The following is a 26,164-nucleotide window of genomic DNA, read 5'->3' as shown; positions in this document are numbered from 1 at the left end:
GGCTTTCTTTTCTTTCTTTGATTATCGTTCTTTTTTCTTTTATTTTGCTGTTTATTTTTAGGCAAAACAACATCATGAGCGTGTTGATTGTCGCTTGTCTTCGCCTCAACTCTTCAACCTCCCGGTCCCTTGTCCTCCGGGCACAGCCTTTTCTACGTTTAAAACAACATAATAAATATTTCGTATTGCATTTATTTTCCAATTATCAATCTTTTTTTAAAATATATATATATACCTTATCAAATTTATTAAATAATTATGAATCTAAAGTTATAACCTTATCAAATTTAAATTCTCCAGAATTATTGTAAGGACTTCGATATTTAGTTGGCTACGTTAAGAATATGGAAGGAGTTGATCTGATTTGATTTGAGTTCAAATTTAAGTCTAGCTCAATATATAAATATACAACTCTCAAATTATTAAATATTATTTAATTCAAAATTTCTTTTTACGTGAGACCTATAAATTTTTTTAATTCAACACTTCATTACATGCGAAACCTATAATATTTTTTAACTTCTCATAAGTATATCTAAACTCATTTTTAACATTCAAACACATCTAAACTCAACTTATGTGGGTCTCATAAAACTCATTTCACCATCTCAACTCACTACTATTGATAATAAATCAAATCATCTCAGTTGAACTCAACATTCAAACACAACATTACGACAGACTCGCAATAAAATGAATTCCATGATATTTATTAAATATGTAATACTGATCAATGCATTAATTTTAATAGTCATAAATGTTGTGGACTGACTTTGCATGTTACTTGTCTCTCACACATTAGAATCTAGATTTTGAACTCAAAATTGAAGGGAATTTAAATTTCAAATTCTTAAAATTTGATGCTGAGTTCTTCAATCTATGTCATATAGTCAGACTAATTAAACTTGTTGCAAACTATTATATATCAGGTGTCCATATCTAATAAAACTGATTTGAAATAAAACATTTATATAGAAGTTATCATTCAATTTATACTTAGAAATATAAAAGGCAAGTTTTCATTTTTTATTAGAAATTTAGGAAAGAATTTTGATAATTTCGAATACATATTGTAGAAAAAGAATATAAAAAAAGAAAAAGAAAAAAGAAAATGATAAGACAAAGCAAGATTCATACTCATACAATGTACAATACTAGAGTGGTTGTGTTTCTGAAAAAAAAAAATAATAAAAAAATACAAGAGTGGTCACACTTCCGGGGAATATAGTAGGGGTAACGCAGTGGGGACTGGGGGAGACACGGACGGACACACAGAGAGATAGGGGGAGAGAGGGAGAGGACTCAGAAGAAATTGGAAAGGATGAGCGGTGGTGAAGGAGGAGAGACTACGTTAGAGTACACACCAACATGGGTGGTGGCCGCTGTTTGCACTGTAATCGTCGCCATTTCTCTTGCTGTGGAGCGCCTTATGCACTTCACCGGAAAAAAATTGCAGAAGAAGAACCAGAAACCTCTCTTCGAAGCCTTACAAAAAGTTAAAGAAGGTCTCCCACTTCTGCATTTTCTTCTTCTTCTCTCTCTCTCGGTCTCTTTTTTTTTTTTTTTTGTGAGTTTGGTACACTGAAATAAATATCTGTGGTGTTACTTGAGCAGAATTGATGATATTGGGGTTCATATCGCTGCTTCTGACGGTGTTTCAGAACACGATCTCCAAAATCTGCGTTCCGGAGGACTTGACCGGTCACATGCTTCCGTGTAAACTCAAGGAAGGAGGGCAATCCATTACTAATGCCACCACTGCTCATTTCGGGAGCTTCTTTGTGTCCACCATTTCGGGCAAAGCCAGGAGGCTTCTCTCTGAGGAAGTTTCGTCTTCCAAGACCAGTTACTGCAGCCGAGAGGTAACGTTAAGAGTTCAGTGATTATGATTTTCGTACGTGATGCTTAAAATGGAATTTATTTATTTATTTTATGTATAAAAATAACAATATTCGTGTCCTGGTATTTGTTTTGATTTGATAAAAGTAATGCACTGGTTTCACAAAAGAACAAATGGTGGCTATCGTAACGAACCATTTGTTTATAGGGATTCTAAGAAGAACATATGATTCTTGTTAAATATTTTGTCATACCCATTTTTTAACCATATCTCTCACATATGGGACAATATGGGACCCTGGAATCCGCTCTGTAATATTAAACCATAGCATGGTGGACTGGAACATGCCGTGCGACTGAATTAGAAACGTCGTCATTTTCAGTATGTAGTTTGGTACTTATCAGTGATATCATCTAATGAGGTAGCAACTGCTAAAAGTTAACACGACATCTAGTCACTTCGAAGCCACTTTCTCACGTTTCAGCTCTGAATTTCGTATAGATAAATAGATGATGCAGTGAAAGTATGGGAGAAAGTATAGAGAGTTTAAAGAATCAGAACTAGGTTTCTTTATGTAGAACGTGAACCATATGTGCCATATTATTGCTGCTTTTTGTAGACCTTGTCTTTGTTTTATCTGTTTCCAAATCTGGTTTAACTTTCCACTGAAGTAAGAGTTCCTAGGCAACGAGTCTATTATTAATCTTGGTTGAGAATGAAAAGGGAGGGAAGAATTAGAGAAAGCAGGAGGATAATCCTGAGCAGGAGCTAACTAAACACTTTCACTTATTTTGGAGTCTCGGTTTCATATTGTGTGGCTTGGCATTAATTGCTTCTTTTAAAAAATTTTATGCCTGGATAACCTTCACAAAGTTTTTTGCATCCATATGATTGCCTTGTCATACACTAGATTATTTTTTGTAAAGTTTGAGAAACCAAAAACCTCCAATAACACTTGAAACAATGTTTTAGTTTAGACTGTACAATTTAGGTTGAAAAGGGCTGGTTTGGAGTATATATTTTCTGGGTGTAATTATTTAGGATTTTATGTTTGGTGTGTGAATACATTCATAAAAATGATCAGCACTCACTTTATTGTGGGTTTTTTTCCAGATAAATTATTATTTTTCCCTTTTCGATCATTCCACCTTAGTTACATACATCTTTCATGAGTCGCAATGCTACCTTTGTTGCCCTCATCCTGAAGAAATTGGGGTAGATTAAGTACTTTCTTCCTACAAGCTTAGAGGGAGGCATTTATAAAATTATTTCCGCAAGTCCTATCTAACAAGATGAAGAGAGTGTTGGAGAAGGTTATATCCAAAACCCTGAATGCTTTTAATCCTTGGGAGCAGTTTGGAAATCATAATAAAACATAAGTATTGAGGATTGCTTCCCCATTTGTAATCTGGTCTTTCTAGAAGGAATTCAGCACTTGTAGTTTTAATACAGGCCATTTGGATTAAGAAACCATCCCATCTCATCATTACAACTTTCTCAAATTCTCACAAAATATAATAAAGAATTCAATTTTTTAAAATCTCAATTCAACTTTTTAAAATCTCAAAACAGTAATAATATTAAAAAATAATATTCTAACAATATCTTATTCAATTTTCAACTTTCATCTAAAACCATCTCATCTTATCTCACCATCCAAACAACCAAGGCCTTGTTTGTGTACACAAGTATTCACAGATATTTCCTTCCTAGACATCACTCGAATACAAAAACACTTTTTAATTTTGAATCTTCAACTTTTTCATCCAATTATGACCTAATCATTACAACTTTTTCAAACTTCTAAACAAAACACAAAAAACAATACAAATTTTTAAATTTTAGAGTAAAACTAATATTAAAAAATTATACTCAAACAATATTTTAAATTTAAAATATTTTTATTCAATTTTCTCTCTCTTATTTCCCAAAACACAATAAAATATCTTAATTTAAACAATTTCGCTACTATTCACAAATCATTTCACGACTATTCATAGGTATTCTGAGATCTTCTAAGTGTCCAAACGAGTCCTAAGAGAATGTTGGTATAAATACAAGCCAACATGTTGAAAACCCTCTACACCTCGATAGAAGATCATAACAGCTCTTGTTTTTCTACGTTCTTTGAATTTATGACCTATTGTCCTTTATCTTTCCTCTACAAAACACGCACCATGCGATAGCATGCGATAGCGAGAGAATGAGAACCCTAGAGGGGCCACCGTTGCCATCACCTGTCTAGCGAGTGACATCACACGTCCGGCACAGATAGGACTGGCGGACATCGGCGACGTCACTAAAGGGTATCCGGCGCTGGATACCCTTCCGGTGACCTGGTTATTTTTCTGCCTCGCCTTTGCCTGCCTTTTCTCGGTGGAGCCACTGGCGTTTCTTCTCACAAAAAAGTGCGACAGGTCCCCGCGACCTCTTCGCTGGCCTCTGACGTCGGAGTTACTCCGATGACTGGTTTTTTTGGGTTGGGTCTCTCTTTTCCAAGATTTGTCGGGAGCAGCGACCCTGTTGGCTTCCATAGAACTTATTGACGAACATCGGTGACCTCTTCGTTGGCCTCTGACGTTGGCCTATCTCCGGCGACTGGTTTCTTTTGAGTTGGGCATTTTCCAGCCTTTCTCGACAGAATGAAGCCCCGTACAGCTTGAAAAGCCTCTGCTTTTGAAGTTATATCAGTATGGGTCAAATGGTGCGTTTTGGGTGGAATCAAAAGCTTTTGAGCTTTTGCCAGAAACTTGGAGGTCTTCTTTAAAAATAGTGGAGATGGGCAGAAGGGTTTGGAGATCGGTAGTAATGGGTCGGAATGGTATGGATTAGTTGATTGCTACGGTAGGAGAAACATTAATGTTGGGGAGAAATACAGATTATACAAAACACTTGCGTGAAGGTAACAGAGAATTCATGGCCCAACGATGCTCCAACAAGCATGGTTGGTATCTAACTATCACCAAATATGGTGGGGGAGGTTGGCGGAGCAGCGTTGTAATTCCTGAAGGGCATGAAGGACAAGGTTGGGAGAAGTTTGCAGTGGAATTACGCATTGTCGCGGATTTGCCTTGTGATGAGGGGTCAAGAAAGGAAAAGAAGATTGAGAACACCAAAGACCCACGCACATCCACGGTGGCGAAGCGATCGTATGCGGCAGCCTACGTGGAAACCTAACTGTGGCTCAGAGTAAGAGGAACAATGAAAGTAGTATGCAAATCATGCCAACTCAGAACTAGCTTGAAGCGATGCAAAATTCTCTAAAGGATATAGAAACCTAACTTGTCGAGTTGAAGACAGCGATAGCTTTCTTGTCAACAAAAATAGACACGCTTTTAGCTGGAGGCAATAGGGTTGTTAAGACTAAGATAGGCCTGATTCCTTTAAATTCAAATAAAGGAAAACGAAAGATCGGATTCGGTTTTGTCCCTATAACCAGATCCAGGAGAGTGTGGTGAGTCAAAAGGAAATCTAGGTTATTTGAAGTGGGTCTATGTCGGATGTTGGTGTAGAGAATGCAGTAATGGAATGTCATTTGCCTCAGGTAACATAGGATAAACCGTTAGGCAGTGTTACACCCTTGCCCGAAAATGGTAAAGGAGATGTAGGTTCCGCTGAAGTTGCACATTTAGGGTCGCCTGAGGTAAGGGACTTGCTGTCACCCTAGAAGCTCTAATGGGGATGGAATACGAAACTTTTCGTTGGTGCCTTGCGTGGAAGAAATCCCAGAATTGGGAATGCAATTGGTTAATGTGTCTGAGGATAATGTTGTTCCCCTGGTCTCTTTTCCTCCGATAGCGGATTGGATTCTGCCTTTCGTGGGGATTTCACATGGAGGATGTGAAGACCAGTTCAATGAACTAATCACTGCGATTGAGGCAAGCCACACCCTTGAAACCAAAAGTTTCAAGAAAAATCGGGAGTTACAGTGTCTTTCTTGGGCAATTAACTACGACACTAAGGGAGGTAGCTCAGTTAGAGGGAATTCTAAAGGGAGGGCAATGTGAAGATGGGAACCACAAGGGATTTGGGGTTTGGCTTGGGTATTAGTTATATGGGAAACAAGGGGTTGAGGTTTAGTGTAATTTTTGGGTATTTTGGGATTAGTGTATTGTGGGTTGTTTTTGGGTCATTAGGGGCGCTTTATTATGGGCTAGGTGTTTTCTTGTATACGTTCAGTGTACTTGGTTACTCCTTTTGATATATAAAATATTTTTACTTATAAAAATAAATAAAATCTTTCCTCTAAGTGGGTCCTTCTCTTGTATACTTCATGTATATTCAGGTTGCGCTCCCACTGAATTGACTTGTAAAAAGGGGGGTGTTTATTTATTTTTATAATTTGGTTAGTAGGCATTAAGAAGAACACGTAGGTATCTTCTATTCCCTCTTAAGATTTTGTGTGTAGTTATTCATTTTTTTTTTTATAATTAAAAATATATTAATATCAATAGGCGTAACCAAGTACACTGAGTGTATACAAGAGAGAACACCTAGCCCATAATAGAGAGTCCCTAATGAACATTGCCCAAAGAGGGAGTTATTCTTAGATTAGTTTCTTTATTAACTGAATCAGAATGGCTAATGAAAAGCATGCAATATCCTAGTTCGAATATAGGAAGGTGGTGAATGAGATCCCACATTACTTGGGAGGGAGAAGCTCATGCTTTTTATTATGATTACAAGGGGCTTTAGATGTAATCTTGGCTAGTCATTTTGGAGTGTAAGCCTAAATATGGCTTGGGCTTTCTTTAGATCGTTATAAATGCTTTTAAACATCTGATGTCCTCTTCTGGCCATTCCATCACAAGTGGTACAATTTAAGTCTCACACTTGAAAGTTAGAAGCAAGTACATGAAGGACAAAGGAGTTTTTGTCCTTTGTATATTCAGGCCGTGGCTGTCTTTTACTTTTTCTTCTACTTATGCATGAAAATGTATGAAGTGGTTGATTTCATGGTTGTGTGTTCTTTCCCGATTAAGTGAGATCTGCTATGGGTAAGCAGAACAGTAGGTTATTTTTTCTTTAAATACTTTTTATTTGGCTCACACTGTTGACAGATATCTTATTGTTTTTTTTTTCCCTATTTAAAGATGTAATCATAAGTTTGGAGTTGAAACCACGGGCATTCTATTCAACAGTCAGATTTGCAATTTTCATTTTCCCTTATTTCTTCCTCTTCTTGTTCTACTTCTTCTTCTTTCTCCTCTTTTTTTAATGTCATGTATATTCTGGTCCTAGCCACCTCCTATCCCAGCAAATCAATTTCTAATTTTGACAATGAAATCAAACTACTTCATGCATTACATTTTCTTGTTTATTTTTAGGGGTTTAATAATATATTGGTGTGTACTTTCTTGGTGGTTTATTGTGATTATAGCTGCACAAATAGGGCAGAATTACGGGATCTAATTGTTTTCCCATTGTAGAATAAGGTACCACTGTTATCTGTAGAAGCTCTGCACCATCTGCATATCTTTATCTTCGTCCTAGCCATTGTCCATGTGACCTTCTGTGTTCTCACTGTGGTTTTTGGAGGTGCAAGGGTGAGCATCTGGTATGCTTCTTCTACTTCTTTCTCTCATGCAATAACTGGTTTATTAATGTTTTTCTCTTTCCTCTAAATGTTTCACAAATAGATTCGCCAATGGAAAATATGTGAGGATGAAATTGCTAAACAGAATTATGACACAAATCAAGGTAATTATCATGTGCTATGCTTCTGTAAACTTTCGAAAGAAAAAGGTTCAAGTCAGTCAACCCCATGAAGCCCTATATGGGATTACCTTCCTCCTGATTGACTAATTAAAATTGTAAAGAGTCTGACTGAACTTTCTCATTTCAGTCTCAGTAAGATTATCTGGCTGCTATAATTATTAATGTTGTTGTTGTTGTTATATGCTCATTGTTTCTAATTTCTGCTTGTGATGGTGCGGTTATGAAAACAAAAACAGTTACCGATGTCCACCAACATGCTTTCATCAAGGATCATTTTCTGGGTATTGGTAAAAACTCAGCTCTGTTGGGTTGGTTGGTAAGTTACTGTCTTATTTATAATTGATCTGTCTGCTGTATCTTCTGTTGGATTGGGTTAGTTACTTGTCTTATTTGTAATAGAATCTCCCTGCCATATGCTCTGTGAATGCTATAAGCTTGGAAAATAAGATCATGTTCAAAGATTTTCCTTGTTCATGCAACATGTGAGAATTAACACAAAATCTTGCTTGGCTACATGAATTTTTTATTGGTTTGTACCCTTTATTTTGTCTTGCTTTCAATTGTAGCATTTATATTCTTCTCATTGAATAGGATTCGTGTGCATTTGAGATGGCATTTTATGTTTTAGCTTAGAATTATTGGATTTTGTTCCGGGGGCAAACGGTAATTTTTTATATTGGTCCTCTTTTGGCTGGCATATATTACCATGCTAGCTAGGAGAGGAACCCTGTTTGGGGGTTTGTCCTACTTGTTTTGAAAGTGAGATTACCACTGGCTTTAAGACGAGAGAAAGATCACTCCTAAATGCAGCATTGATCTTATATATGATGACGCCAGACACACCTTGGTATTTCCATCTACCAATCAAGGCTAGTGGAGTTAAGAGGCCAAAAAACGTGAGCCGCATAGCGCGAACCTTATTGAAAGAAAAGGCACCTTAATATAGATTGTCTGGACAGGAGGAACAACAGTGATGCAGAGGAAAAAGTATGTCATAAGAATTATAAGTTATGAGATAAAGAATAAAATGGCAGGGCTTGCTTTTATGTTTTTCTCAGGAGGGATAGGTAGCAACTCATAAAGAAGTCTATCATGACTATCAGGCATATCATCCCCTATGTTGATTTTTTAAAAGCTACATAGAGAACTGATATAGGACCTTTCAAGTTATGATCCTTAGGTTTGAACCACAAAATATTACGATGAGCATGCTGATTATCAGTTTGTTAAGTGTTGACCATTCTTCCGATCTTTTTCTCCCCCTCTTCAGCATTCTTTTGTCAAGCAATTTTATGCATCTGTGACCAAAGCAGACTACAAGACACTACGGCTAGGTTTTATCATGGTAAGATATGCAATCTGAGGTGGCAGTTGACTTGTCGATTTCCAGTATAGTTTTCCATTTTCTCTCACAGGAATTCTTTTGTTATTTAATATTTCTGTGTAGACCCATTGCAGAGGAAACCCCAAGTTTAATTTTCACAAATACATGATGCGTGCACTTGAAGATGATTTTAAGCAAGTTGTTGGGATAAGGCAAGTGATGCCATAGCATACCTTGTGATTTCAAAGCATGTTATGTGGCTAGTAATTTATTTTCATTCTACAATGGGATTCTTATTCTTAACCATTATTTTTAATCAAATGGTTCAGATTTTACTGCCTTCGCATTTATCATATTTATTTATTTTTAATTTATTTTCAAGTAAGGCTCTATTGTTGTATCTATTGATGTCAGCAATCTTCGAAACATTTAAATTTATTTTTGTAAATTTCTTTTTATAGTAGTAAATACTGGTGGTAAAACCCAGACCATTTGATATGAAAATAAGGAATATTTGGTTGATAACCCCCATTGTGCAATTCTGTTCAGGAATAACATTTTGTGATCCCAAGTTTTGAATCAAGCCCTCAGTTATGATTTCCCTCCACTCTAGTTAATGGAAAACACGTGGCAGTCCCATAGACTGTAATGTGGAAATTTAGTTTTTCTTATTTAAAAAATAAATCAAAATAAAAATAGGAAAAATTGGTCAGTAACTCCCTATACTTCTCTCCGTTTGGGATTTTACCCCTATACATTTTTGGTTTGATGAATAACCCCTGTGCTATGAAAAACTTGAGATTTGCGCCCTCTATTACTAATTCTGTCGATCTGGCTTTATAGAAAACACATGGCAGTTTTAGAGGTAGTTTGGATAGTAAGATGAGATGAGATGATTTTAGATGAAACTTGAATAAAATATTGTTAGAATATTATTTTTTAATATTATTATTGTTTTGGAATTTGAAAAAGTTGAATCGGGATTTGAAAAAGTTGAATTGTTTATTATATTTTATGTGGGAATTTGAGAAAGTTGTAATGATGAGATAAAATGAGTGTTTCTCAATCCAAATGGCCTTAATAAAGACAGCCATGTGGAAACTGAGATTTAAAAAAAAATTATTTTAAATACTTAAAAGTATGAAGCAAAAAATTCAAAATAAAAGGATGGGCGTCCCCTCCCTGCCAGGTCACAAGGGGGCTGTAGATGGCTATTCCAGGCGGCCCATGCCTGGGGACCACCATGGGGTGGCTGGATTTGGCCTGCTGTGGTGGCCCTCGTGGGGTGCATGCTGAAATTAATTTTTATTTTTAAAAAAAAAAACTTTGGTATATTTTGGAATATGAATTTCCAAGTGGCATTATGTAAGATTTTCATGTGTTTTCCGTTAAGTCAAATGGATGGAATTAGTAATGGAGGGGCCAATTCTCGAGTTTGTCATAGCAGTCCGTTTATTGTTAAGACAAATTGGCAAGGGATGAATCTCAATCAGGGCAAAGGACATGGGGTTTGACAACTTCTTGGTCCGAATAATTTGGCCTTGAGTTTTCTCTTTATTATATAGACTATACCACCGAATACTATACATGGAAAGTCAGCTATATACAATAAACGGTGCCTAACATTCTTACAGTGTCTAACATTACGGTGCCTAATATATTCTTGTTGACAGCCTCCCTCAAATTGATGCCCGTAAATCAACAAGCATCAATTTGTTACTTAGGAAGTAATGTCGATGACGAGTGAGAGCTTTGGTGAAGATATCAGCAACTTGCAGTTCAGTAGAAATATGTGGAAGAGTGATAACACGAGCTTCAAATGCTTCACGGATAGAGTGACAATCGACTTCAATATGCTTCGTGCGCTCATGATAGACAGGATTGGCTGTGATCTGAATAGCACTTGTATTATCGGCATGTAGAGGTGTGGGATCAGTCTCTGAAAAATCTAGCTCAGCAAGCATACCTCGAAGCCAAATAATTTCAGAACAAGCTAAAGACATTGCCCGGTATTCAGATTCCGTAGATGACTTAGAAACTCTGTCTTGCTTCTTACTCTTCCAAGAGATCAATGCATTACCTAAGAACACACACCAACCAGTGATAGAGCGACGTGTATCCGCACAACCAGCCCAATCAGCATCGCTATAAGCGGCAAGACGAGTAGAGTTGCTAGCCGGGAAGAATAAACCACGGGCAGAAGTGCCCTGAACATAGCGTATGATCCTACGAACAGCAGCCAAATGAAGATGGCGAGGAGTCTGAAGAAATTGACTAACTTGCTGTACAGCAAAAGAAATGTCTGGTCTAGTAATGGTGAGATAAACAAGGCTACCCACCAACTTTCGATATAAACTGGGATCAACAAGTAAGTCACCCTCCTCTTTGCGAAGCTTGACATTTAATTCCATAGGTGTATCAACAGAAGTAGCCTCCTGTAGGCCAGCTGTAGCGACCAAGTCGCTAGCATACTTATGTTGATTGAGTGAAATACCAGAAGGACTACGATGCACCTCAAGACCAAGAAAATATGTGAGAGATCCAAGATCTTTCATATGAAAGGACTCTAAGAGATGAGTTTTGAGCTGGCTGAGTAAGACAGAATCGGAACCAGTGATCACAATATCATCAACATAAACCAAAAGAACAACAATACCCATGTCTGATTTCCGAAGAAACAATGAAGTATCATACTTGCTTTGTTTGAATGAAAATTGTAATAAAGTTGTGCGGAATTTATCAAACCAGGCCCTTGGAGCTTGCTTGAGACCATAAAGAGAGCGACGAAGCTTACACACATGTGAAGTCGGAGAGGTGAACAATCCCTGGGGTGGCTTCATGTAAATACACTCTTTAAGATCACCATGAAGGAAAGCATTCTTAACATCCATCTGATGTAGTGGCCAATCATTGGAAGCAGCAAGAGCTAGAATCAGACGAACAGTAGTCATCTTAGCCACAGGAGCAAAGGTCTCTTCATAATTGACACCATATTCTTGATTATTCCCAAGTGCAACAAGTCGAGCTTTGTAACGTTCCAAACGTCCATCAGATTGAACTTTGATTGAATAAACCCATTTGCAACCCAGAGGAACAATGGTAGGAGGACATGGCTCAATGTCCCAGGTGTGATTGGCCTCTAAAGCAGCAATTTCTTCTTGCATAGCTTGTCGCCAACAATCTTGCTTAACAGCATGTGAGTAGCATGTGGGAATATCAAAATTGGATAATGTAGCAGTAAGAGCAGAAGCAAACCATCCATACCTATCCGGAGGTACTGACACTCGAGAAGAACGACGTGCCAAGTGCTCTGAGGGTGTTGCAATTGATTGGTCCTGGAGCATGGTAGGAGCAGATATCGATGGAGCCACCGGAAGAGACTGTGGACGGGAGCGTCTCGTATACACAAAACCTGGTCTAAAGCGAGAACTGACGGGATGATGATCTGAGAATGGCTGTTCAAAGGAGGGGAGAATCACAGTAGAAGAGGATGACACAGACGACACAGGAAAGAAATGTTGATTTTCAAAGAAAATAACATTTCTAGAAATCCGTGTACGATGTAAAGTATGATCATAACACACATATCCCTTTTGACACACATTATATCCCAAGAAAGCACAGCGGACAGATTGAGCAGATAATTTATGTCGCTCATGAGGAGTTAAATGCACAAAACATACACAACCAAATGTACGAAGGTTATCATAACTAGGTTGCGTAGCAAATAAGCGGAAATAGGGAGACTCCATATTTAAGACTTGAGAAGGCAAACGATTAATCAAATAAGTAGCTGTTTTCAGAGCCTCGACCCAAAACATGGATGGTACAGAAGATTCTAACAAGAGAGTACGTACCACATCAAGGAGATGACGATTTTTACGTTCCGCTACTCCATTTTGTTGAGGAGTAGAGGGACATGAACGTTGATGAATAATACCCTTAGAAGCCAAGAACTTTTGAAACTCAGTTGACAAATATTCACCACCAGAATCTGTGCGTAATGTTTTAATAGAAGCAGAAAATTGATTGTCAACATACGCTAAAAATTCAGTAAAAATACGAAAGACCTCAGATTTAGAGCGAAGAAAGTAAACCCAAGTAAATCTGCTATGATCATCAATAAAAGTCACATAGTATTTAAACTTTTCATGTGAAGAAACAGGAGAAGGTCCCCAAACATCACTATGGATAAGATCAAAGCAGTGAGATGCTCTACTAGCATGCAAAGGGAAAGGAAGAGTTTTGCTTTTACCAAGTTTGCAAGAATCACATTCAAGAGATAAAGGAGAACGATTTTTATTACCAAGCAAACTAGAGTTCAATACATGAGATAAGATTTGAGTATGGGGATGACCTAAACGACGATGCCATACCATACTAAGATCTGAAACATTATTACAAGCAAAAGACTTAATAGAAGAAACTGGAGAAAAATTGGGAACAGACAAAAATAGTGGAAACAAGCGCCCCACAAAAATAGTGGAACAGACAATAACAGATGCTTTGTTGGAATGATTGACCGAGGTTGGGAATAATTGACCGAGGCTGGGATTAATTGGGGAAACCGAGAGGAGAGAAGAGAGAGACCGAGTGGATGATGATTCTGCAGAACCGAGTGGATCCAACGCAAAGAGGAGAACACGAAGCCAAGAACAGAGTGCCAAGAACCGAGGGACCTGCAGAACACAAGATAGAAGAGAGAAACCGAGTGCCGAAAGACAACTCACTGCCGAAAGACACAGAACAGACCGAAACACAATAAAATTTCTGTAAGAAAACAATTTCTGTAAGATCACACTACTAGACCGAAACACAAGAAAATTTTAAGAAAGCTCTGATACCATGACAACTTCTTGGTCCGAATAATTTGGCCTTGAGTTTTCTCTTTATTATATAGACTATACCACCGAATACTATACATGGAAAGTCAGCTATATACAATAAACGGTGCCTAACATTCTTACAGTGTCTAACATTACGGTGCCTAATATATTCTTGTTGACAGGGTTACTAATCAAATTTTTCAATATTAAATTTATACTTTTAAAATAAAAATAACAGGAACAAAAAGGAATGACGCAATGCAGCTGCCACTTGGTAGCCACGGCTTTTTAGCCAGCATGGATTGTCTGAGGTGGTGGCCATAAGGAAACTAATTTTCCACACGGCAGTCCCACAGCCGACATGTGTTTTCTGTTAAGTGGGATGAACGGAAATCCTAATGGAGGGGCCTTATTCAAGGCTCGTGATAACAGTTTTATTCCTAAAACAAAATGCACAAGGGGCCAATCTCAAATAGGCCTAAGCATTGGGGGGTTATTGATAAAATATTATTAAAAATAATGTTTAGGATTTTAGAAACTTCCCTGTAGAGATAATGTAGAGGATCCTTATCTAAGTGTTAATTTTCTGGCTTGTCTTTTTTTCTTGCAGTTGGTATCTTTGGGTATTTGTGGTCATCTTTCTGCTGATGAACATCAATGGTATGCTACTGCTCTTCTGTAACTTGGATACTTGAAATCTCAATGAGCAATGATGTTGCATGTTTTGTTATCATGTATCTACTTAGAGCATTGACATTGGTTTCATTAAAGCCATCTCCAAAATTTATTTAGCTAAAAGTGCATGTTTTGCATAAAACCAAAACCATTCAAGATTTATCCCCACATTGGATTAGCCAAAATAATAATATAATATTATTTTTTAATAATAATATTTTTAATTTTTTTTTTCAAATTTTGCAACTATACTAACCATATGTTAATTAATAATTTTATAATTTAATAACCCAATATTTTATCCAGCATCCCATTGTGAAAGGCCCAACCGAGTAGCAAGAAAATGAGCAATGTCCCAATGTGTAGTTGGTGTATATTTTTAGAATAAAATAATTCTTTTGAAGATGAACAATGTATCTCCAAATTTGAAGGAAAATTTGGTGGTAACTCATATGTAGAGCTTCCTCATTATGACTACTCCAACGTAGACTATTTTATTGATATTTAGCCAAACTTTGGATGCTAGTGCTCTTATATTGACAACAGATAAATTGTTTTAATTATTTTAGGGTGTATTCTCAAAGAAGTTTCAACTTACTTTGTTAACTTGAGGGAAAGAAAAGTCTTAGTTTTAAAGGTTATATTGACAACAGATAAATTGTTTTAATTATTTTAGGGTGTATTCTCAAAGAAGTTTCAACTTACTTTGTTAACTTGAGGGAAAGAAAAGTCTTAGTTTTAAAGGTTAAAGATACCATAGGAAAAAAATCTGATAATCAAATGCCACATTCAACCAAAAGAGCTGAATTGGCCCTGTTTGGATGGTGAAAGTATTGGGGGTCAAATCAGCAGTTTATAATTTAGCCTCGAGATAAGGCTTGAAACTAAGCTAAGAGATAAAGTCAATAAGAGATAAAACAAGTTGACTCAGACTCCTAAGAGGAAAGATACAGACTACTAAAAAGAAAGAGATTCAGACTTTTAAAAGGGAAATGCTTCATAAGGCAAGTTGGACTCAATTATTCCAAGGAATAGATCTCTATATAAGGAGATTCCCCACAAATCTAACGAACTCTCAACAAGCTCTCTAGAGAGGCTCTCCACAAAAGCTCCTTACGTACAAACTCCATCATACATAGCAACTCCAAAAAATCTTCTTTAAATTCATCATTTGTATTATGAGATATGTCAGCCATGAGAGATTGTAAAATCACCAATTATAATGGATTTTGCCACCAAACAACTTGTGGACGTAGGTTTTTACGTCGAACCACGCAAATCCCTATGTCTCCCTACATTTATTTTTATTTTCTTATTTATTATGTATTTTATGGATGAACATGAAATACCGTATTGAAGCTCGAATCATCGTGGGCCGAGGATGATTTTTCCTCCCTTTCGGTCTATTGTGCAAATTAAGGCATTAATAGTTGGCGCCGTTTGTGGGATCGACTAATCTTTTGAACCAGAATTGGGAGAAGGATGAATCCTCGGCCATTGAGCTCGTCTCCCATATCCATATTAGTTTTCCCTACCAAATCAACTATGTCCTTGTTATTTTTTTATTTCATTAATACTTTTTTGTAAAAGAAGGAAAAAGGAGAGTGTGTGCATCTGTGCTTGCAGGCCACTCATGATGTTAAAAAATAAAAAAAATAAATTGGTGGAGTGCATGGCATGCATTGTGCACGTGATAGATGCACTTTGCAACAACGTACGTAAGGGGTGAATGCCATGCACCCAATTGATCTTTCCTCGTGCAAGTAATGCAATAAGCACCCCCATAGCACGGCGGGATTCGAGGGCGGCCGCCTGCATAGTGAAGATACAGCGACGACAGAGCCCTAGATTGGCCGCTCATCGCAGCGGCGCGCTGTGCACACCTTGCAGAGTGCGGGCAGAGATCGACGAGTGGTTGGAGGCCCACACATCAGACTCCATGAGCTAGCGGGGCCACCACTAGCCATCACTCGCACCGCGGGCAATATCTTTGTTGGTGGGGTGATTCCTCGACACTGGAAGCCAAACACGTTGGGCAAAGCGCAGTTAGAGGATGCACACTGCCGAAGGACCACCAAAATAGGCGTCCATGCGCCGGCCAGGCCATCGTGATCACGACCTTGCTTGCCGACGTCGTTTGTCGTTGGTGTGGTGGTTCTCGACCCCCCTGGTGTTCCTCACCACTATTCCTTGCCATTTGGACCACGGGAAGATGGCTCGATTGCAGCTCATTGCGAAGGTCCAGCAATCGACTACCACTTTGCTTGGCGTTGTCTGTCTCTAGCGTGGTGGTTCCCGACCTCCCTGGAGCTCCTCACCACTGTCCCCCACCATTCTCACCAATGCATGCCATTGGAGGCCGCTCAATGCCAGCACCACAACATGTTCACCAATGCAGCCTAATCATGAGCTCGTGGAGCCACCCATGGCCACGTTGACGTTCTTTGCCTCAATCACAATGATCCTCGCCCACCAACTGAGTCTGTCGTAAGTTCTTCGACACCATCACCATTCGTGAGCCGTCGTGTAACTACAAAGATGACAAACAATGTGCAACTTCACTACCCACACCCACTGCTCTTTGCCACCCTTGTGGCTGGAAACAAGCACGTAGCACCCCCAATGGGAAACAAGCATGACCCAGTACTAATATGGGTGTCAAATCGTGTTCGTGCACGAATCGTGTCAAGACATGTATATTATATTAAGGGGTCAACCCGAACATGACCAATTAGACTTATCGTATCAAAATCTCAAACCCTAATACAACCCATTAATATAACAGATTGAGACGACACTACTTTTAGTGAATACTATGAAATAGGTTAACTCGACCTGACCCAACTCGTTTCAATCTGTTTATGTAAATGGGTTGAACAAACCCGAAATTAACCTGTTTGACCTAAGTTTAACATAATTTTATATAAATGTTAAAATTACAATATCTATAAAAAATATAAAACTAATTACAAGTTCAAAATAACAATGCAAGCAAGCAATAAAAATATCGAAATTAAAATTCCAACAATTTTATTTTTAGATATAAGGGTATAATTGTAACTTTAACTTTCTTAGACCACTCTTATTGGATTATGCAAATGTAAATAAAGTGAAAAGTTTGGCTAATAGAGCATAAAAATGTGTTGCATTGGATTATGCAAATGTAAACAAAAATGACTTTTAGATATAGTAAAACAAGTCCTTGGTTAATATTTGGTGTTTCCTGTAGCTAGACCAAAAGCATTAAAAAATTATTTCTTCCCTCATAAACACTCTTTGCACTTCGATTACCTGGGAAACAAAGTAATTATTGTAAAAATTAATTTTGAGTTTTCAGAAATTACGTGGTTTTAGGGAATAATTTAAACTAATTTTTTAAAACCACTACAATGTTCACCTCTATCTTTATTTTCTCCAATTTCCTTTCAAAAGACTATCTCCCTCATGCATCTTTTACTTATTAATTAGGATTTGTACCATTTGTATCTACCAATTATATGTTAATTATAATTAAGATTTTTACAACTTGTCTCTATCTTCTAATGTTAGGATTTTTACCATTTATCTCTACTAATCATAAGTTAATTATAATTTGATTATTAATTAATATATAATTTGTAGAATTGTAAAATATTAAAATAAATAAATTAGGAAAAAATATTATTAAGTTATTAATATTTTATTATTTTGACCAATAGATAGATAATTGAATGTGGGAATAGGTTTTGAATGGAATAGCCAAATGCAAAATCATGGGATATTATGCAAATTATGATTTTGTATTTGCATAATCCAATGACGATGCTCTTAACTGGTCGTAACGGGTTATAATGGGTTAAAACAGGTTGACTCGTCATTACTAATTTAAGCAATGGTGTCTTAACGGGTCAACCCGTTTTGACCCGAATTCGTTAAAACTAAACTCCAACGTACTATTATCGTGTCGTACTCGTATTGGGTTAACGAGTCGTGTCACATATTGTCACTCTTACCGGTACAACATCTCGCCGCCCCATGGTGATCAAGGTCTCGCACCACGGGAGCTCCTTGCCTTCGATCTACATGGAAACCTCCTCACCACTCTCACCAGTGCTAGCCACAGAAGCACCTGGCCACTATTCGCCATGAAGCTTCCTCGCATTCTCGCCCAAGCTTGCCATGTAAGATGGCGGAATGACATCTTGCCAGCCTCACCCAAGCAGCTCACACGACCCGTGGTAGTGGACAACCACACCAAGATGGGCAACTAAATGTGGCTGGAAAGATGACGGTACACTTTGATCATCAGTTATAATCAACTGGGAGTGACGATTCACACAAGCAAAAAAAAAAAAAAAAAAAAAAAAAGAAAAAAAAAGAAGAAAGAAAAAAGAAAAAGAGGAGAGAGAATCATTCGGAAACAAAAAATCTTCATCGCTACAAAAAGCAGACAACTAGCAAAAATTATTCTTCGGCCAACAATTCCAATAAGGAAAAATGGAAAATAGTGGCAAACGAATTCTGGCTTGTCTTTCTTAAACTTTCTATTTTAATTTTTACTAACATATTTGGTTTTTGGAGATTTTATCTACCGAAACTCCTTGAGGTTCCACAAGAATCTGAGTGGCTACATGCCTTGGGAATATATTTTGCGGAAATCGCCTGTGTGGCACAGAACATCGGCTACAAAAGCCCCTCCTAGGTGTCGCCCAGGCTTCTTAATCTGTTTGCATCAGAATAGACTGCTCGGTATCGATTGCTGGCATCTTGGGCCTTCATCAATGTTAAAGCATGGCTGCCCGTGGGCATCATTCGTGTGTCACTAGCCTTCATCACACTCTTGCGGAATGACTCAGGTTTACAAATCTCAAACTTGTAATTTGTATTACGCCAATCTATTTGATGTTTGGAGAAAAACTCTTAGGGAGGTTGAACTCAGCCTCCTGCCACAACAGTGTGGTTGAGCATCTCCCATACATCAATGGCGAGTCCAAAAACTCGCGGTGCCCAGGAAAAGGGGCGTTGTGGTCAGGAGACCACTTGACCCTTAAACACCAATGACGAGTTTAAAGACTCGCGGTGCCCACGAAAAAGGGCTCAGAGGTCAACGGATCACGCAATCCTTAAACACCAATGATGAATCCAATGACTCATGGTGCCCAGGAAAAAGTTTCAGAGGTCAAGAGACCAAGCAACCCTTAAACGCCAATGACGAGACCAAACACTCGTGGTGCCTAGGAAAAAGGTTTCGAAAGTCAAGAGACCATGCCACCCTTAAACACCAATGACGAATCCAAAGACTTGCGGTGTCTGAGTAAAAGGCATGGAGGTCACTAGCCACATGATCCTTAAATACCAATGATGAGTCCAAAGACTCACAGTGCTCATGAAAAAGGAAAAGGTCAGGGACCACCCAACCTCACTCACACCTCGCCGAGAGTCAAAAGATGGGACAAGTCATCAGACTGCCTAACCTCCTTTGTGACAAGCCAACAGGCAGGAAGGTCAAGAACTGCCCGACCTCCTAGGCGCCTAATAGGCTGGAACTCTTTGGACTGTCTGACCTCTCTCACTTGAACAGCAATACAAGCACAACATCTTCTCTAGCAAATATCGAGTGTTTATGCTCGCGCCAGAATTGCGGCCAGCGGGTTACCTTAAAGTTGACGGGCTCGGCAATCGCCTAATGTGGACATAGGGAGTCAACGGGCTTCCTGACCATTTAATGCGGGTTATTACCAACAAACACCAACAAAAAAACGAGAACACCAAGGGGCAGAAAATCCACTACCACCAACAAAAGCAAAAACGATCACAAAAATACACATAAAAAACCAATCATGGAAATTTGCACTCTTCGCCGACAATAAAAAATCTTTTAGGAAAACATCCACACAAAAAAACCAACTCAAAATCGAGCTTCGCGCTCATGTCTAATGCAGTCGAGTATATCTCCCGTCCAAGCCGAGCTCCATGCTCACATCTAATGCGGTCGAGTACATCTCCCGCCAAAATAGAGTTCCGTGCTTGCACCTAATGCGGTCAAGTACATCTCCTGCCCAAATCTAGCTCCACACTCACATCTAATGCAGTTGAGTACATCTCCCGCCAAAGCAGAGCTCTGTGCTCACACCTAATGGGTTTAGTATGTCTCTCGCCTATGTCTTCAAGCTGAGCTCTTCACCACTTAGCACAAAACAAATAGAAAAGAGGAAACAAATTGAAAACCAAGGACCAAACGGGAAACCAGAGATTAATCTTCAAAATTTATTTTGCAGATTATTGACTTAAAAATTCTCAAGGTTTTCTTATCTAGCAATTTTCCCAATTTTCCCATAAGAATCTCGGGCATCTGTAGGGGTCAAATCAATAGTCTATAATTTAGTCTCAAAATAAAGCCGAAACCAAGTTAAGAGATAAAGTCAAGATGAGATAAGACAAGTTGACTCAGACTTCTAAGAGGAAAGACACACAGACTCCTAAAAGGAAAGATACTCGAACTTCTAAAAGGAAAAGACTTTACAAGGCAAGTTGAACTTAATCATTCCAAGGAATATACCTCTATATAAGGAGGAAATCCCCCACAAATATGACGAACTCTCCACAAGCTCTCTAGAGAGGCTCTCCACAAAAGTTCCCTACATACAAACTCCACCATACATAGCAACTCCAAAAGATCTTCCCTAAATTCTTTCTTTGTATTATGAGATATGTGAGCCATGAAAGATTGTAAAATCACCTATTATAGTGGATTTCACCCTAGAACAATCCGTAGACGTAGACTTTTAAGCCGAACCACGTAAATCTCTGTGTCTCTCTATATTTATTTTTATTTTCTTATTTATCATGTATTTTATGGATGAATGCGAAGAACACCACATCAAAGCCCGAATCATCATCGTGGGTCGGGGATGATTCATTTCTCCCTTCCGGTCTGCTGTGCAAATTAAGGCATTTATAGAAAGTGTTTCATCTCATCTTATCTCATCATTATAACTTTTTTAAATTCCTACACAAAATATAATAAACAATTCAACTTTTTCAATTTTCAAAATAATGATAATATTAAAAAAAATAATATTCTAACATTATTTTATTCAATTTTTAATTTTCATCTTAACTCACTATCCAAACGGCACTTTAAGACTTGCTTTGACCGTTTGGTTTAGCTATATTGATCATGTTATAACAATGCCTCTGCATTGGTTCGTTTTCTTCGTAAGGATATTCTACCAACTCCAGCCATTTCTTAATACCTTGGCTCATTGCTTTCTCATGCCTTCATCTTTACAATAAATTTCTTACCTAGTGATGTCATTGGTAATTATGTCAGTGATGTCATTGGTAATTATGTCAGTTGATTACCACAATAAACATGGAGTCATCATTGCCAAGTTTTTGTCTTTGTTTCATTTTCTTGTCTGAATAATATCCCATGCTGCTGTTTTTCCACCTTTTATTAATAAAAGAAGTATGATTGTCCAGTAATCAGTTGATGGAAGATACAAGGTCTATATATCAGTTGAGAAAGCATGGTATTATTATAATTGATTGGTGCTTTATGTGCAAAAGAAATGGAGAGTTGGTGGACAATCTTCTTCTTCACTGTGATGTGGTTAAGGTTTATGGGATGAGATTTTTGCTAGGCTTGGCATTGCTTGAGTGATGCCTAGGAGGGTGGTGAATCTTTTGGCTTGTTGGAGAGGAATTCAGGGCAATCGTCAAATTGTGGCTATTTAGAAGATAGTGCCAGTATGTCTTATGTGCTGTACTTGAAATGAGAGGAATGATCATTGTTTTGACAATAGAAAACGATTGATGGGAGGGTTTAGAGATTTTTTCTTCCATACGTTGTTGTTTTGGGCTTTGGCTATTGTATTGGATGGGACTTGATTTAATGACTTTCATGCTATTTTTCACAGCTCTTTGCTTGTAATTAAGTGTTCTTCTCTTGTATACTTCCTATGTACTTGGCTATGTCTAATTATGTGGATTAGTAAAAATTCTTCTTACTTTAAAAAAAAGCAAAAAAATTAGACTTTCTTATGATGCTGAGGAAAAAGTAACAATTATGTTGTTAATGGTATCTACCATCTTCTCTTGCTTTTATGTCATAATGAGCTATATGAGGAGAATTACTTGCAATCAACTATGCATTCTGGTTTCACTTTTGCAGGTTGGCATACGTATTTCTGGATAGCGTTCATTCCTTTCATTGTGAGTAGTCTTGATATGATCCCTCAAGTTTTACAATTCATGCAAATTTGATTATTTTTTTAACTGTTTCCATTATTTAGTTTGAACCCCTCATACTATAAATACAAGCAACCTCAGTATATTATGGAGATTAAGGCAGATGTTTGATGTGATGCAAAACGAGTTAAAAAAATTTGTTGGACCAATAAATGAAATAACCCCAGTATATATATAGTATATTTCCTAGTCAACTTACCCTGTGTGATATAATAAATTCTTGTTTTCCATTCGTGTGACCAGGCCATCTTCCAGGCAGTTCAAGTAATTGATCAGAAGGGCAATTGTTCAATACAAATTATGCTAACAAAAGTTTAACTAAAGACAGTGACAATAAAATAAGACTTGGTGGGGAAGTCAATGAGCTCTAGCTTGAATAACACCTTGCCCTTTAAACGCTGGGTAGATGGAGAAACAAGATAAGATAGCAAAAGTTTTCTTTATCTACTGACATTTGTTTTGATAAGTAACCTATTGGATATTTTTTAAGCCAATAACATCTGATTATTCTGGATGTAAGTCGTAATGAAATTGGTTACTTTGACGTTACAATTTCTATTTTGATTTGTTGGTCTCCCTACTATTTTTATCTTTCCAACGATGATCCATTAAGTTATATTAATAATGAAATACAGATGTTCAAAGTTCAAACTGATTTTCTCCTCCCTAATACATTTTATGTTTAGGATCTAACTATTGGTTTTTCTTCCTCATTGTCAACCATGAATTAAATTTCACTTTTGTGCTTTTTGTTTTTTTTGTTGGGGCGGGGGGGGGGGGGGGGGGGGGGGGGGGGGGGGGGGGGTGGGGTTGTGTGGGTGTGTGGAGATAAAATCTTGTCTTGCTCATAAATTACCATCAGAATGCAATTGTCCATTTGGGTTCATTTTTCTGCTAGATGAAAATTTGAAGGTTACACAGTAGATGACTTCCTGATATCTGCCATATTTATGAATTACGAATATGCTTTATGATATTGGCTTTTGATGTATGGCTCTTATTTACGTGGGTGCCATCCCTCTTCCCACCCTTTATTGAATTTTTTTTCTGATGTGTCAAAAAGATTAAAAAAATGAAAATAAAAGACAAAGGGAAAAAAAAGTGCTATCATCCAGCTACGACTTGAGAAATTACCAAAGACCTTTCCAGAGTATCCGTTTCTTATCAAGCAATGATATTATGGTATAATCAGCAGTTTATTTGGTTGAAATTCTTTAAATGAATGATACAAAAATTTACTGCTTGCATTTAGCCATTCCTTAAATGTCTGATATTGCTTTTATTAGGTATCTGCATTTAGGTTGTCGAGACCTTTCTATCTTCATAAGCATCACTTCTTTGAGAGTTTTAACCTTGTTCCTCACATTCAATGGTTATGATTTCTGGCAATCCGTGACATCACATGGGCTATTATCCCTTTTTTTGGTCTCTCCCTCTTCCTATCATAATTATCAGGTGTATTCTTAATGCTGCAATGCATGTGCTATTCGATAGGCTTGCTATAGTATAAGGTGTATGCATGCACATTTTGTTTGTGCATGTATATTGGACTTTCATTGCTTTTGTCCTTTTCTTTTTATCCACTCCCTATACTGCTGATTCATTTATATCTCAGCTTCTACTTGCTGTGGGGACTAAGCTGGAGCATGTAATAACCCAGTTGGCTCATGAGGTTGCTGAGAAACATGTGGCCATAGAAGGTGACTTGGTAGTTCAGCCATCAGATGATCACTTTTGGTTTGGTCGGCCCCACATTGTCCTCTTTCTGATCCATTTTATCCTTTTCCAAAATTCTTTTGAGATTGCATTTTTTTTCTGGATATGGGTAAGAATTTCTTCAAGCACCATGTACCATATCTTTCAATATGAAAAAAGATGTCAGTAATTGAGATGGAATGTATTTAACCTGTTTTCGACACATGTAGGTGCAATATGGCTTTGACTCTTGCATAATGGGACAAGTTCGTTATATTGTCCCAAGGCTCATCATTGGGTATAAAAGAAAGACCCTCTTATACTTTTTCATCAGTGTGAGATTACTGTGTAGGATCTTCCATGCCCGAGTGCTAAAATGTGTCTTTTTCAACCTTTTCTTTTTTTAATCTAGGGTCTTCATTCAAGTGTTCTGTAGTTACAGCACCCTTCCACTTTATGCCCTTGTCACACAGGTGCTTTCTGTTAAAACTAGAATTCATTTTATTTTTCTCCCTCGAACAGTGTAACTAACCTGATTTCTGCATTCAAATGAAGATGGGGAGTAATTTCAAGAAGTCTATCTTTGATGAGCATGTGCAAGCCGGGCTTGTTGGTTGGGCTCAGAAGGTGAAGAAGAAAAAGGGATTAAAAGCAGCAGCTAATAATGGCTCTGGCCAAGGAAGTTCACATGAAAGTACTACCGTGGGAATTCAGATGGGGGCAGTCCTCCGTAAAGCGTCTACACCAGAGGAGATCCAGCCTGCGCCTGCAGTGCCTGGTTCTGAAGGTTCAAAATGAGCAGTACCATTCATCTAGGACCCGGGTACGTCACTGGAAAAGGTCAGGTGAAACATAGCCATTAGGATTAGTTTTGTCCCTTATAACGAAGGATTAAACAATGGAGACGTTTTTTTTATGCCAGCCTATCTGTGAATGTATATATATTTTTATTTTCAGGAAAAAGATCGAAGTGTTGTATGTGTGATCTTTGTTGCAGCGAGTATGAGTCTGGGTTTAGCAACTTCTCTCAAAACACGTTTTACCCTCCCCCACCCCCCCGCCAAAAAAAATCCATTACTTCCCACGAGCAACATATACTGCATAACAGAATGAGTATAGCGTTTTAATAAAGGTGGTTTAGTCAAACTCAATTTTCCTTTCTTTTCTTTAATAAAGCGGACGGTATTAGTTCTCACTTGTAATCAAGCACTTACATGCAACCCTGGTACAAGGTTGGTAGCTTTTGATCCTTGTATTATGGAAGTATAAACATGATAGGAGTAACAAAAATCATTGTATCTCATTTGAAGCCTTGTTTCTGCATATTTAGAGCTCGTTTGGATTCAGTGTTTTATTTCATTGTAGTTTATCTCATCATTACAATTTTATTAAATTTTTACACAAAATACAATAAATAATTTAAATTTTTTAAATCTTAATATAACTTTTTTAAATTTTAAAATAATAATAATATTTTATTTAATTTTCGTTTGAAATTATCTTATAATTCAGAAATGGCCCTTAAAATTTCAATCCTTGTTTTTGAGCTGTTAGTTGGTATTGGTGGGTACTTCACCCTGTACTGTGCCCCAATAGCTCCTATAAAATGGGCATCCCAAAGAATATGTGCCATGCTAGCTACACAAAAAGCATGGTAGAACCCATGTAATCAGCCTATGGATATATGCACACGATCTAGCTGTGACGCTGCCGACTTGTTCTACCTATAACGATGGGTCATCGTAACGTTGGAAATGCAACTTGTAGTCACTGGTCCTCTAGGCTCCATATAATTAAAATTTAATAAGCATGTTTGTAGGTTATTGGTTTAATTACAGAAAAATGCTACTCAGA

At 37.6% G+C, this 26,164-nt stretch overlaps 1 protein-coding gene across 2 annotated transcripts; it reads left to right on the top strand.

The window, feature by feature from the left end:
- The first annotated feature begins 1,235 nt into the window (after positions 1-1,235).
- LOC122300112 (MLO-like protein 1) lies at positions 1,236-25,343 on the top strand. 2 transcript variants are annotated; one of them, XM_043110525.1, is made up of 13 exons: positions 1,236-1,505; positions 1,615-1,862; positions 7,270-7,386; positions 7,480-7,540; positions 7,795-7,874; positions 8,829-8,903; positions 9,006-9,094; positions 14,319-14,368; positions 22,539-22,579; positions 24,231-24,440; positions 24,541-24,608; positions 24,723-24,783; positions 24,866-25,343. In XM_043110525.1, the coding sequence occupies exons 1-13, from the start codon at positions 1,322-1,324 to the stop codon at positions 25,106-25,108; spliced, it is 1,527 nt and encodes a 508-aa protein (XP_042966459.1). In that variant the 5' UTR covers positions 1,236-1,321; the 3' UTR covers positions 25,109-25,343. The 2 variants fall into 2 exon arrangements, with proteins under 2 accessions (XP_042966459.1, XP_042966458.1); XM_043110524.1 differs by having other exon boundaries at positions 7,777-7,874.
- Positions 25,344-26,164: the final 821 nt, after the last annotated feature.

This window comes from Carya illinoinensis, chromosome 2 (assembly GCF_018687715.1).
Source record: "Carya illinoinensis cultivar Pawnee chromosome 2, C.illinoinensisPawnee_v1, whole genome shotgun sequence".
Classification (NCBI taxonomy): Eukaryota; Viridiplantae; Streptophyta; class Magnoliopsida; order Fagales; family Juglandaceae; genus Carya; species Carya illinoinensis.
The sequence above is the reverse complement of the archived record's forward strand: the minus strand, read 5'-3'. Positions and strand labels throughout refer to the sequence as shown.

Bases quoted from the DNA above. Each gene is read 5' to 3' on its own strand.
- LOC122300112 (XM_043110524.1), top strand. From the start codon at position 1,322: ATGAGCGGTGGTGAAGGAGGAGAGACTACGTTAGAGTACACACCAACA. The intron at 1,863-7,269 runs GTAACGTTAAGA...TTCCCATTGTAG, and splicing joins CCAGTTACTGCAGCCGAGAG to AATAAGGTACCACTGTTATC. The intron at 24,784-24,865 runs GTGCTTTCTGTT...ATTCAAATGAAG, and splicing joins TTTATGCCCTTGTCACACAG to ATGGGGAGTAATTTCAAGAA.